The sequence below is a fragment of the Ciconia boyciana genome, chromosome 6 (assembly GCF_034638445.1).
Source record: "Ciconia boyciana chromosome 6, ASM3463844v1, whole genome shotgun sequence".
In the NCBI taxonomy this organism is placed as follows: domain Eukaryota; kingdom Metazoa; phylum Chordata; class Aves; order Ciconiiformes; family Ciconiidae; genus Ciconia; species Ciconia boyciana.
In genome coordinates, this window is record NC_132939.1 from 57,832,640 (window position 1) to 57,847,650 (window position 15,011).

At 48.8% G+C, this 15,011-nt stretch overlaps 1 protein-coding gene across 1 annotated transcript in view; it reads right to left on the minus strand.

The window, feature by feature from the left end:
• Positions 1-14,686, minus strand: part of CCDC85C (coiled-coil domain containing 85C) — a 115,920-nt gene extending 101,234 nt beyond the window's left edge. Inside the window, exon 1 of the mRNA XM_072865689.1 lies at positions 13,389-14,686. Coding sequence (XP_072721790.1) covers positions 13,389-14,100 — 712 coding nt within the window. The 5' untranslated portion in view covers positions 14,101-14,686. The remainder of the gene's footprint in view (positions 1-13,388) is intronic.
• Positions 14,687-15,011: the final 325 nt, after the last annotated feature.

The window sequence follows — 15,011 nt, forward strand, 5'->3', positions numbered from 1 at the left end:
AGGAGTGCAAAGTTCAGGTCTACACCTCCTCCAGCATTTATCAAGGAAACCGGTCCCTTCAGGCAACTTTTTCTGCCCATTATTATTCTGGGATCTCCTTCGCTTGCAATTCTGAAAATGTATTCATAGCTAGTGGTAGACTTGCTTTTGACTTGCTGATCAAAATACAATCTTTATAGCTCCAGGCACCATCATCAATGCCGTGCTGGAAGGAGTTCACTCCAGTTCAATGAAATCGGCTGTTAAAAATAACAGCTAGCTCCCAAACCACATCTTTGGACTCATTTACTCCATCTCCTCCTCCAGGCTGCTGCCGCACCCCTTTGCAGTGGTCTCCAACCCCATCTTGAGCTAGGCAGGCAACTCTTGCTGCCCACTCCTCACCCACCATGAGGACATCTTCAGCACAAGGGCTGCATGAGAGCTTCATGTGAGCTTGACAGAAGTTCTCCCACCAGCTGCCCTCTTGCTCCCTACCCTCCTGCCCGGTCCAGGATGTCGGCACCTCCATGGCCCCCCATGCCAGGCCACGCACTCCATGCTGCCCAGCCCTTCCCTCCAGCACTACAGATGTTGTTTTCGACAGAACAACCCTGTCCCTTTGTGTTGGATATGGTTTTGGTTTAAATCCAGACATGAAATCTCTCATTTAAAAAGAAAAGGTCAAATTCAAATATCGCCATCCTTAAACATAACACAGTCAGGGAGTTTCACCCTTTAGATAACATTCCTTTTACAGGGCCAGTTCCAACCCTTTCCCAAAAATACTGCATTTGCTTCACTTTGAACTGCCAAATAAAAAAATTTTAAAAGGACAGCCCTCTAATTTTTATCCAAATAAGGCAGAATGAAAGGACAGGACAGCAGATTTTCCATCGGAAACCATCCCTGTCCAACCTGGCCAAGATGCTGTAACGGGCTGAAAGGAAAAATAGAGGCCTCTCCAACAACTGCATCAGCGGCTGTTTACGTGATCCGTTCCTCATCTTGCAGGGCTCCGAGCAGACTTGTCTCCGCAGCTGTGGGATCAGAAAGCTTGTTGGACCTACGCTGTCATGGACGGAAGGCACTTACAGCTCTGCAGCGATGCTTTCTCAAGTACACAGCCCCATGGCCAAGAAAATTAGCTAGTCACCTCAGATACTTCCAAGAGCAAAGTCTGAATCACGTTCAGAATACTTAATACTCTGAAAATGCTGAGCACCTGTCCTTTGAACAGAAGATGCCCTTCAGGTATCCCAGGTGGATCCCCAAAAACAGAGATGCTGTCGTGCAAACTCTTGACCTGCTGCTGCAGAGCCAAAGCAGGACGGTGACCTGCACGTGCCACCTCTACGTGCACACCCGCCCTCAGCTCTCACTTGCGGTAGGCAGCAGATGCTACCGCATTACAAAATGCTCCCTTTACTTATAGAAGAAAAAAAACCAACAAAACACACAGAAGCAGATAAATACATAGCTTCACATTTAAGCATGGATTAAACAACATTGCTGTTTAGAGGAATGTGTTTTTAAAGAACAAAATTCCAGAGGAACTTAATTATGCTCCTAGGGTTAACAAAAGGATTTGTGTGATCCAGTTTCTCTTCCTTGCTACAGTGCAAGTGATGCATGTGACGGAATACAACAATCCACTTAACCCCACAGGATCTACACCCATCATTTTTAATAATTAAATAGCATTCATTTGGGTGATACTTTCTCTCCCCTTCTCTGCTGCTTAGCTTTACATATAGAAAACATTTAGTGTATAAGGCAAACAACAAACAAGAATATAATTACTCCTTTCGAACCAAGATGTTGTTTAACTTAACTAATTGAAAAGAGAGAAAGCAAAATCTTGCACTGCGTGGCTAGCGGCGAAGTCATAAAATGTCACACTTCTGAGGTTCGTACTCCAGTAATTATCTTTTATACAAAGAACAGTGACTCATAAATCTGCTTTTTCATTAAAATCCTGCACGAAAAAGTCTGCAATAAAAGACACACCACCACCACCCCTTTTCTTGGTCAACTTGAGGCTGAAACAAGGTCTTTATGAGCTGTGGGAGTGAAAAGTCATTAGGGTTTCAATTCCAAATGAAAATTAAGGCTTTTAACTTCCCATACTACTCATACTGACAACCTCTCATATATAATTGCCTAGAAAGAGTTACTGCGGTCTTGTCACCCTCCTAATGATTCAATGATACGCTGACAAATAGATCCTCCCTACAAATTCCACTACGCAAATGGGAATAAAAGCCCAAGGTGGTTAAGAAACATTGGGTGCGCACCCAAGAGTGACTTTGATGACTTTTCAGTCAGGGCTTGTTAGGAGTTACCAAATTATCAGCGTCAGAAATAGAGCAATCAAGGGATCAGGTAAGAACTTAATTGGAAAGAGGAAAGGTGTCTTCAGCAATTACGGCGAAGACACCACTGCCTTGCAGTGACACGGGGAGCAACACAACAACAAGGACCCATCCACTTCACAGTTGTGGTTCTTCACCTCTGCTGAAACTGCATTAGGCTGCCAGATAAACAGCATTTTAAATACACATATATAATAGGATACTCAACTGGGCAGTGCAGATGGGATGAGCTGAAATAACAACAAAAGCTGTCCCCACTCCCTGAAAGATACCGAGGCAACCTGTTGCTGTGACAGCAGCAGCATCTTTCTGCACTTGTCTCTGTCTGTGGAGAGGCAAACACTGCTCTTTATCTTATTTTACTCCTTGTCTTCTCATTTGGGAGAAGAATTATTATTTGACAAGTTTCTATTTTTGACAGTTGGCTGGAGACTGTCCATACTTCATCATCCTGCGGTCCCAAGAAGTACGTACAATACAGAAACAAGCACCCCAACACATAAAGTGCTTTTATCCCAGTAAAGTTGAAACAGGATTTGAAGCAACTCCAAAACTGGGAATTAGGAATGTCTGGAGTTACTATAAAGGCTGCTCCTTCCTTGCTTGCTCATTATAACTCCAAACCTGTGTTGTTTGTTATCACTGGTATCATAGCAATGGTTAGAGGCCCCATTTGAGGTAAGGGTCCAATTCTGTTGAGCACTGTATGAGCTTGTTATAAATGACCCAATGAACCACAAGAAACTTGGAGAAGACAAAGGAAATATATTATCCTGGTTGTATAACAGGAGAACCACAGATCGCGTAATTTACCTAAGACTACATCAGAAAGCCGTGTTACAATGAGAAAGTGCACCAAATCTGAGTCCCAATTCAGTGCTGTAAGCTGCAAAACCATTCATCCTTTTGTTATTTTAAAGCTTACACCTAAAACATTCGTACTGACCTCGTAAAAAGGACTGCATTTTGTTACAAGAGGCCAGGAGACAAGCATGGGAGACTTCCAAATAAACTGCTCAGAATTCAGAAAGCAAACAGCTACATCAAAAACTCAAAAAGAACAACTTTCAGAAGACGGTTGGATACAGTCACACACGTGCAGCTACATCCACATGGCCTGGAGGACTGAGAGCTGCAGAAACCATTATTTTTCCTGAGGTGGAACCTGCAGCCACTCCAGAAGAGAAGATCTCCACAAACAAGGCGTATATTACCGTGTTTCAGGACATCAAAGTGGAATAAACACACAGGCTTTAAAAACAGATCCCCATCTTTTAAGAGGTGTAACAAGCAGTTAAGAGGATGAAAAGGGAAAACATCGCAAATGTTATCAGAATTGGAAGACAGAAAGGCTGCTGCACGGGCTGAAATACTCAACTGGTTTGTAGCCTCAAAAATAAACATCACAAAGAAATGAATGAATAATTGAAATAAAGCAAGCGAGTACATAGGTATATGTAACAGCAAAGGACAGGTGTTTCAGCGGTCTGCACAGGAGCGAAGAATTGACTTACTCCCATGCTGGGTTTGAGTTGCAATCGGGAAAATGAACAAGGGGACATTTTATCAGAGTTTTTCACAATATGCTATCTTTGGGCGATGCATGAGCCACTGGTGAAGATCATATAACCTATAACTACGTATCACATTCAACAGCAAACAAGCTTTTAACTCAGGGGAAAGGGATTAAAAGCTCTGCAGATCCAAAGCATAGATCAAAGTTATATTCAGCTGCTGGGAAATATATAAATATGAGACTGCAAACCCCAGTAAAGGAGATGAGAAAAAGAAATCAGGAAGACAAAAGAATACTGTGCATCACAAAAGTGCTTTAAGAATGTACATAAAAATAAGATTTTTCTTAACACCTTTGTTAGGAGCTGAAAAAGATTCAGCATCAACCAAAATGAGTTATTTTTTATTACTGATACTCTGTTAGCATCTGACCATCCTACTCCGGCATAAAACAGTGGACTTTTATGTAGGTTGTCCTGGAGCCATTTCTAGTAGAGCCGACTAAAAACAAAAATGGGGGGAAACCAGTGAAAACATCAACATGACAATGTTAAATAGGTGCACATATAACCAGGGGTAGTCCTCTGGCTACACAAAAATCAAGCAGACTATTGCCTAAGTAGGCCAGATTATGTCCATTGTTGGAGATTAAAGACATTACGGATCTCCTTTGAATAAAAGAATAAAGCAAGTGTAAAGAGTCCAAGTCTTAACTCCATTCAAGTCAAACAGTGCTCCCGCAGTAACTTCACCAGACACTGAGATGTACCATGCCACTACAAGGTTCACGGCCTGATACAAAGTCTCAGCCATCCTTCAAGGAGCACCGTGTCACAGGAGTGGCATTTATAGGCCAAGACATTATCAATAAGTGTCACAGAGTGAATGAAATGTACCTTAGCAAGCAAAAAACTGCAGATGAAAGATGGATGCCAACCCTCCAAAGACTACTTAGCCCCTAATGGAGAGTCGGAAACCAGGAATGCAGGTTTTAACCTTGCATTTGTGATACACAGCAACCTGTCTTCAGATGATCCAGGATGGAAGATGTGGGGAAGGAAAAACATTTTTTAAATCTAGTCAACCCCACTAGATCAGAGACTGACAGCAAGCCTCCTGCTGCATTGGTTTCCATAGAAATATTAAGCTTTGGGGACTGGAAATGCTGTAACGCTTACTTTTTCTTCTTTTCTGAAATAATGGTTTGGTTTTACTGCTCTACTTTAAGTGGTCCTTTTGCCTGCTCCTTTCCTCTCCACGGGTCTTCTGCAGCGAGAGGACAGAGCAGTGCCTGCTGTGCTGCGCAGCTCTCCCGCCCACCGAAGCGGGGCTCTCAGCACCGTGTGGCCTCGTTTCGCTGGCCCAGGAAGGCAGGGGCAGGGGACACGGCTGCCAACCCCCCAGGCACAGACAGCCCTGGAGCATCCTACTGCCCTGGAGACGGTTTGAACCAGCAGCAAAGCATCTCCTCTCACGTCCCAGCCTGAGCCCTGCTCCATCCATTTGCTCTACACACTACACCCTCCATCTCCCACAAACATTCAAATGCCGCTGACCTCCCTCCACGTGAATGAAACCCCAGCAGCAGAGAAGTTTGGGGACGAAATGGGGGAAAGGCAGCAGCATGCAGTCTTGAGCATCGCTGCACGGAGCTGGGGGACGGCGCGACGTCTGAAGGGCTTTTCAGAGCTCTCCAGCTTTGATTGAACTAATTCTGCCAGCAAGCCGGGGTTGACACAACCGCACAAGACAGCTAGCGTGTCACCCCTGCGACTGCACTTTACAGCTGGCCAAAGCCCTGATGCCATAAGCCCAGCACTCGCCGCCGGTGCTCCCTCCGCTACAGACAGGACAGCCCTCTCCCACCACAGCCACCCCAGGCAAACAGGAGACATCCCATCCTACAATCCCATCCCATCCCATCCTACAAGCCTGTAGGAGAAACCCATGCAGACAATGAGCTAATTCACATCAGATTTAGGATGGCTTCAATCTCACTGCAAGATCCCTGGAAGGGGAGGGTCTATAGCCACTTGCTAAGCCAGGCGACACAGCCGCAATATTGACAGCACTTAACACAGTGCTTTAGAGTGCCCCAGTCTCAAATCTAACCGATAAATAACCTGTAATCTACTTCACGAGGACAATCTTTCACAAAGACCCTTTGCAGGAGCGTCCCTGAGCAAGGTGAACATTTGGCACCATCATTGCTCAGAGACGTAAGAAGTCAGTACAAGTAAAGAGCTTCCTGAGAGGGGCAAATAGCAAGGCAAGAAGCAATTTAAGGGAGGAAAGAGTATACATACACCTGTATGCACAGGGACCAAAGTAACCTGGCATAAACAGTCTCGGCCCAGACATGAGTCACTAGAAAAGTGTTCAAAATAACCTGTATAGCAGCCTTCAATTGCCATGGTGATAAATGTTTCCTAATACCTAAGAGCAGCTGAGTCCTGAACTCTACACACCTCATTCACTAACAAAAGCACTCATTATATTAAAAAAAACCCCACAAATGAATTGTGGCCATTTTAAGCCCTCCTCAGATCAAGGGCTGATTTACACTCTCATTTCAATGGGAAGTACTGCGCTCACCTCGCCGTTAATTCAGAAGATGGAGCTCGCTTGGTTTTTGCTTCACAATTCAGTAGGCAAGGGAAAGACAGATTCTCTGAGACAGTGTTACTTTTTCTGCCAGGAGTTATCTATTTGCAGAAGTGGGTCAACTTTCTCTTGGTGGACATGTTAGTGTGTGAGTGCCTAGCAGCGCTGCCTGCGAATTTCTGCCCGCCCCACGTGCGGAGGAACCTCTGCACATAACTATTTATGGCAGCCAAGTGTTTCATGAATTGCAGCAAGTTAACCACAAGGGGACGATGACATTTGGCGACAGGGCAGGATGAATTCTGGCTGGTAGACAAAAAGTCAGGTTAAAAATACAGAATGCAGAAGCAAACCCAGCCAGTCGCTGCTAATTCACAGGACAACTGGATGCGCAGCCCCCAAACCTTCCCTCTTCCATGAGAGCAACGTCGTGTGTTTTGCAGCGGGGTGCATTAAGGCCTGATTGTGAGTGTGGAAAGGACTTCAACCTTCCTGGGGCCAAGTGTTTTAAGTGTATGTTAAATGGGCTTATAAATTTTTTCATTTGCCTCACTCCACACCTTCTGATGTATACCAGACATTTTTGCCAGTTTAAGCATCTCACCTCCATCTCGCCTACCAGTGAGATCAGCCATTGTCCATCCTCGTGCTCCCAGAGCATGTCCAAAGGGCAGCCCCAATACAGAAGGATGCCACAGGGCCAGCCTGAGGCGACAACATCAGCAGACCCTGCCATGGATATGTCTGTGTGAGATGCAAGCAAGGCCACAGCCATGCTGGGGCAGATAAAAAGCCCACTGCATCCCAGGGTGGGCCTCCGGTATCACCCAGGTTGCATGGATGTGCTCAGCCTTGTCCCCACAAAAGCATTAACCCTCGAGCTTTCAGATGCAACACTTCTGTTAGCGTTAGTGTTCATGCCCCTCATCTCCGCACACACACCGACTGTAACACCTGTCAAGGCTGCATTTTGGGTTCCCATGCCTGCCACTTAATTAGATCACCATTTAATTCGATCCTCAGCTTTATTTGATGAAATGCCTCCAGAGGACCAAATCATTTACATGTAACCAACACAGTTTATTCCCCTTATTTTGATTGCTTTTGACAAGTGTAAGTGGATAATTCCATCAAAGGCCCATAGAAAATTGCCTTTTAATCAATACAAGTTTTTTTCCTTCAACAGGACAGCTGAGAACAAGGTATCTCTACAGAAAATTGAACGAGGAAACCAAATTTGAATGCACTACTATGGAGAATATATTTCCAGATATGGCCCAATTTTAGTACCTAGTTTAAGTGTCTTGAGCCTTGTTTCCAGGGTCACCAGCCACCCTGAAGGTTGGGAGCCTAGCGGGCTGGCACACAGGCAGCGCTCCAGCAAGAAGGCAGGAGTGGGCAATGACAAAGATGCCTCAAGTGGAGCACTCCACTGAAGCCCCTTGCACGAGTGACCAGTGACTACTGCCTACAAGAAACTCAAGCTGTACCCTTAGTGTCTGAGACCTCAGGATTGATAAGCCTATTAGCAGAACTCATTGAACTTACAGAAGAGGTGGAAACAGGTGCTTCTACAGCGGCCTTACACGTAGTGTACCAGCCCAGGGCAGGTTTCCTGGCTTAATCACAAGGAACCTGTACGTAGCAGCCTACCACACCAAAAATACCCACAGGTTAGATACGGCAGTAACAAAAAAAAAAAGAAAAGTTAAAGCAATGTTCAGAGGATGAAAAGTGATCTTGATATAAGAAAGATACTAATTGGTCAAGCAGCCAAACCTCTGCTTAAGCATGGCAGGGGCCACTGAGCTCTGAGAGATCTCCATCAGAGAACTGGGCTTTCTCTGAGCCAGGCTGCTATGCCCAGGTGGTGCGGGGACTGCAAGGGGTGACATCTGACTGCTACTGAGAAAGGTGATTTCCTCTCTTTCACCAGGGCTAGCACAGCTGCACTGGAAGAGTGCACAACGGTCTCCACACCACCTTGAATTGGACTGAGCTCACCTGACTTTAGATGGTTGCATACGAACTAGCCACCCAGGCTGCCTTCCCATCAGCAGAGAGAAAGAGCACAATTACGTACAACTCTTCTCCCTCTAAAGCAGACATAGTTGACATAAATCATGACACCAAAGTGCCTTTCTCCAAATAGCCGATAAAGGAAGCCCAAGGGGACGCAGATGTTAAAGTCTATATTGGAGATATCTCGAATTAAATGGGATGAACCTCACCCTTTGCTTCTGCCCCTGCATCTTCTCATCTCAAAGGCCTCATTAATACGTCACAGTAAATAATATGTATATCGATTATAAATACGCTAATAAAAACAAAGGACTTTGGCCTAAAGGGTGTGTGAAGAAGAGGAGAAATAAGTACAGGGTAGCTGCACATCCGATCAATACCAACCCACAGGGAACAGCCATTTCTCTTTGCCACCATTTTAACTGTAATATATCGTACCCTCTAGGTAAATATGTGGACATTTACAAGTGGGAATCAATAGAAACAGAGATCTTCCCACCCTCTCACCCAGAGAGACCATTCTTCTTCCGTTGGAGCAGACAACAGCAAGAGGCCATAGATTAACATCTCTGCTACTACAGGCTATCTGCCATATCCATGGCTTTCTTCTGGGCCTCTCTGATCACTTGCATCAACATTTTACCCAACTGGAATAACGCAAATGCCCATTTGGGGAACCCAGAGCAAACAGCTTCAGTGGAAGGTGAAGGAGAAGTTCTAACAACAACATTCAGTTGATGGAGGGGAAAAAGAATTAAAGCCTGAAAGCTTTGCCTGCATGCACAGGATTTTGTCCCAGGCACATCACCAGCTAGTAAGTCTGTATGCCTCCAGGCTTGCAGATGGATAAACAGTTGTCCCAGTCTGATCTACATAGATAAGGCTAAAACCCGTGGAAGCCGTTGCCCTGGCCTCAGGGTGCTTCGAGTCACTCCTCCCGATGTTCCCACGTACCTCACAGTCCAGGGACACATCCTATGGTACCAGAAAGCTTTTTCCTTCCCTCAGGTCATGTTAATATCACCCAATGTGGCTGGGTTTTTTTTTTTATTCAGGTTTTTTTTGAAACTTTATTCTGGCAGGAACCAGGCAGCAGCAATGGCCATCACTCCAACGGGGCTGCCTATAGCTGGACGGGCAGAAAGATTACGTACGCACACAGAGACTCCTGCCATACATACAAAGGAAAGCCAAAGCACTCACAAGCACCACACAGCAACTGTGCCTCGATTTCTGTCCTGGATCTGTGGGTAGATTTATGGGAACCGTGGCATATCACCCAACGCAGATGCAACTGGCCAGTTCCCATCATGTAGCTTGGAGATGCCCCTGTCCCGCAGCCCAGGTCCCAGCTCACACATGGAGAATGGAAACACCATGTACTTTCAGACCGAGCAGACTTCCTCTTGGCTCTCAGCAGGATATCCAGAGCTGTGTAAGATTACACGTGTGACCTAACATCAGCCATTTTCACACTATCAGTTATATTTATTACCTTATCTTCCATGAGCGGATAATTAATCATCAGGTTCCACATATCAGCTTCCAAAAAGCCAGTTTATAAAAGTAAACAGACTTCAGAAAAGTGAAGGGAAGGTGGATCGCAGGTTGGTTTGGTTTTTTGCGTTTTAAACTCGTACCATTTATACTGAAGTCATGTTACAAAACTAGAGTTCATCACCTCACATTGAGGTGGGTCACTGGGGCCAATAAATCAAGCCCTGGTTTACCAACTCACTTCCAAAGGACTACTGAAGAGAAAATGAGAAATATTTAATCCACCTTTGCTCACTAAGATTTCATTAAAAAGCTACCTCCCTAGGAGCATTTAACAGCCACCATACTCTTGACTCCTTTAGAAAAGCACTGAACAACTGAAGCAGTCCTGCTTAATACCTAGAAAAGCAGAGCACTGCACGAAGCCCCACTGGCACCTCTAGCAGAGGCAGCACATTTCAGGACTTTCCAGCTTTTCCGTCTGCAAAAGTGCTCTAGCAAACAGCTCACCATGCCTTGCCCCCACCAGTTGTCCAAGGCTTCTGCTGTGTTCTTACTATAGATGTTAAACTCTGCCCTGCGTCCATTTGAGATCCCCCTCCGCCCTCTGTAAGAAAGTATACGAGGGCTGTTCATTGCCGTATTAGTTGAGCTGGCCGGGCAGTTTCTGCTTTATCCACCGGTTAGTTACCCACTGTTTTAAAGACATGAGACTCATGTTTGCAACCTGAAAATGAAAGGCCACACTTTCTCCTCCTCCTCCCTTACGTTTTATCCCAGGGGGAAGAAAAATCATCAGGAAAAGAGCATAAAAAGGCTGAGATCTGAGCTGCATGCACGGAAGGCGGAGACGGCACCAGGAGACATGGAAGGATGCTCGCTGCCAGGGCTGCTCCCTGACAGCTCCACTGCCCACTTGACTCCTGGGTTTGTTTTTGACGTTCACCAGCCCTGCTCTTCCACATTGTCACAGGCTTAACAGAATTGCCGCTTGGTCCCAGGCAAGGCCCCCTCCCAGACTTCTTGCTGTCAGTCAAAAAAGGGGCCTGATAAGCTTTGCATTTGCATATGTATTGAGAGGCATTTCCAAAGGCACAGTCAGGGAAATGGCCTTGCTGAATGCCGATGCTATCAGAGAATGACAAGTATTCAAGTCATTTTACAGCTTCACTACCTAAGTGGAGAGATCAGGCTTGTTTGCATCTTTACAAGGATTATTAGCTTTAAAAGCGCTGATCATATCTGTCCCATCCTCAGAAATGAAGTGGCCGCAGGTTCGCAACAAAGAGCTAGCTTCAGTGCTTCTCACAGAGACCATCTTCCACAGGCACCCCAATATCAGAATTCACTAAAACCTAAGGTCCCGTCTGAAATGCTTGAGCCCATACTCCTCCTTTCCATACAGGAGCAGGAGAAAGGGTGCAGAGGCACGCATGGAAACATATACCTGTGCAGCTGCTCTACCACCCCTCCCTACACTTACCCTACATAGGGTAGGACATGAGACAGCTCTCAGTCCCCTCCAAATGATGCTGCTGGGCACCATCCCGCACACCGCGTTTGAGGACGGCAATGAGGACTGAGCTCTGCAAGCAGAGACTTTCCTCTTCACGCAGACGGGGATGACTTGAATGCCGTGCGAACAATCCCACAGTGCCTCACACCAGGTCTAAGGGACAGCTCTGAGGCCGTGGAGGTGTCCCATGTGCACAAGAGCCCTGGGTTCACAGGAATGAATTCAACTGGCTTTGTCCTAGTCAGCTGTCCATACCTAAAAGGGATGTGGTCTAAGGTTCACAAACCAGAACTGCAAAGCCCTTCTGTCCCAAAACAGTAACGGCACATTCCATATCTGCCAAGTGCTCTCCGGGCCTCTGTGCAGAGCAATCAATGCTTTATGAAAATAAAGTCAAGTCGCATCAGGAGCAGAAGCTATCTGCAGATTTATGAACCAGGTACTTCTGATTTACACAGCACTAGGAGAGAGAGAGAAAAAAAAAACAACAAACATTTAAAGATGCTTGCTGTACCCTGCAACATCTGGTGACTGGATCACCCTTGAAATCAGCAATCCCTGTCTACTGGGTGAGGTGGCCGGAACATCTCCAGCTGTGAGTGGAGACACACAGCTGCAACAACAAGACCGTGCATGGCAAATTCAAGAACTTGAGAACTGGGCTGATCGGTGCTGCATGCCCTCAGACCTATTGGGGCATGAGGACTTGCCATAAATCACAAAAAAAAAGGACCAGCACTCCCTGGTCCCACCAGGACCACCAAAAGCTCTGGGAGCTGAAGGCACGGTTACCTGGTAAACACATCCACTGCTGAGACCAGTCGGAGCCAACCTCTGGGGCTCCAGCCCCATCTCTGTGCTTGGAGGAGGGGAAAGGGTACCCCAACCAGAAAACAGTCCTCTCTGGTTGGAAAGGAGGATTAAGAACATTAAAAGGAGTCTTATATACAACAATTAATTAGATTGGTGTCTGGTTTGATTCCTATTGAACCCTCTTGGCCAAACTACTCCTTCTAGAAGTCAAGTACTTGGTCTTGTTGGTTTCAAAAGAGAAAAAAATCTCCATTTTAAAGACATTCCAATATTATTATTTCAGTGCCTGATCACTGTTAGACAACAGGAGAAACTTTGCTTGAATACAAACTGTCAGAGAAGGCTTGGCACGATTTCACGGTGGAGCTTTTTTCTAACTTTAATGACTAGGCTGAACAAAATTGTGAGTACAGTGTCCCTGCGAGAGCAACCTCTTCTCTACAAACAAACCTCCTGTTTCTGAAGCGGAGCGGGGGAGCGGGGGGAAGCCGAGTTGCACCTCTCCAAAACTGCTGAGCATGCCAGAGCCAGCCTGCCCTGAGAGCCCAGGGAGCTAACAGGTAATGCTCTGTGGGGCAGACCTGCACTGTCATCAGATGCTTCCAAAATCTCGTCCAGGCTCTTTATCAACCTTATCAAACTAGCAAACAAACAAGCCAAACGTAAACCAAAATATTTAAAGGGGGGGAGAGAGAGAGAGGGAGAGGAGGAAGAGATGGGAAAGTCGGCGTGCATTTAACCCCGAAAACTCAGGCTAGTTTTTGCCAGAAAACCCCAAAACAAACAAACAAGACAAAACACCAACCCTCCAGATACGAAAGGGTCCAACCCTCAGCCCCAGACGCCGGCAAGGCAGCCAAGGAGCAGCACCACCACCCCCTCCACGCAGTGCCCCTCCCCGGCCCCGGGGCTGCTCTTCCACAGAGGTCACCAGGGACGGGCAGGGGACGGACAGGACCCCCCTCCCCGGCCGTCCCCCACCCCGCTGCCAAGGGGACCGGACCTGCCGCGGGGAGGTGGCCGGCGGCACCCGCTGCCGGCGGGGCGGGGAGCGGGGAGCGGCTCACCGTTCAGTCCGTTGGGGATGCTCCGGTGGTGGAGGGGCGCGGAGAGGTCGTCCATAGACCTCCGCATGGCCCCGGCCTTGCTGTCGCCGGCCTTGTGGTGGTGGAGGTGGTGGTGGTGGTGGTCGGGGCTGCCCGCGCTGCCCGTGCTGGAGGTGCTGCTCCCGTCCCCCACGTCCCTGGTGGCCGAGCCGCCGTTGAGGTTGGTCAGGCTGGCCTGGCTGTCGATGGAGCTCCGCGAGCCGGCCCCGCTCCGCTCCTCGTCCAGCATGAGCACCATCTCCTTCAGCTCCACGTTCTCCCGCAGGAGGGTCTCCTGCCTCGCCTCCAGGTCCTTCAGCTTCTGCTGGTACATGCCCACCTCCTTCCACATCACGCTGGCCGTGTGCCGCCCGAAGCGCTGCCATTCCCTCGACAGCTTCTTGCCTTTCTGCCGGTCGTCGTCCAAGAAGCAGCAGAGCTCCCTTAGCTCCTGGTTGTCGTCCTGCAACTTCTGGTTCACCTCCTTCAGCCCGCGGATCTCGTGCAGGTGGAGCTGCAGCCGCCGGTTCACGTCCTTCATTAAGTTGCCGTGTTCCACCATTAAGTTCATCTTCTCATTCTCCACTTTCCTCAGTCTTTTCACCAGCTCTTCCTTGCTCCACCTCAGCATCTCCTCTTCCGAAATTTTGCTCAGGTCTTCTTTAGACCCTTCCAGGGAATTTTTTGCCATCATCTGTGCCTAGGCAGCGTTTGCTCTCACACGGTAACAAATGGTTCGGGTTCCTCGGATTATTTTGTTCGCCTGATTTCCTGGGACTAAAATTCACTGCAGCATCTCGGGGAAGAAATATTATAGTTCTCCGCAGAGCCTTGGACAAGGAAGAAGAGCGACGCCGGACTGGAAGATCTGCTCCCCCACAGACCCCATAATAATAAAAAAAAAAACAACCCGGGGGGGAAGGAAGGAAGGAAGGAAAAAAAAGGCGTCCCCCCCAAGGGGGCTGGGGGTGGCAGGGAGCCGGGAGCCAAGCGCTGCCCCCCTCCAAGCCAAGCCTCCGCAGGGATCGCCCAACTTACCCCGGGGAAGGCAACTACGCGGCGGCCGCCCCCCCCCGCTCCGGGCGCTCCGGGCACTTGTCCTCCCGCCCCCCCGCCGCCCGCCGCTCCCCGCCGCGGGAGACCGGGCACCGCGCACCCGCCGCCGCGGCCGCTGCCCCGCTCCGCCGCAGCTCGCCCGCAGCCCCGCGGCGACGTGGGGCCGAGCCCGGCGCGGCGGCGGCCGATGCCGGTGCGGCGCTGCCGAGGAGCGGTGGGGGAGCCGGCGCCTTCCCGGAATGGCTCAGCCCTCGGGAGGGAGGGAGGGAGGGAGGAGGCGGGCGGCAGCGCCGGGGCTGGTCCCACCTCCTGCCGGGCGGGGAGGCGCGGCCCTGCCCCAGCCGCGCCGAGCGGCGGCGGAGAGCCGGCTGTTGGCGGCGGAGCGGGGGGGGGGCGCCGAGCCGAGCCGAGCCGAGCCGAGCCGAGCCGAGCCGAGCACCGCCCTCCCCCGCCGTCCCCCGGCTGCCGGGCTGGGCGCTGGCCGGGCCCCGGTGCGCCGCGCCCCGCCGCCGGCTCGGGTTACCGGGGCCGCGGCCGCCGCAGCCAATG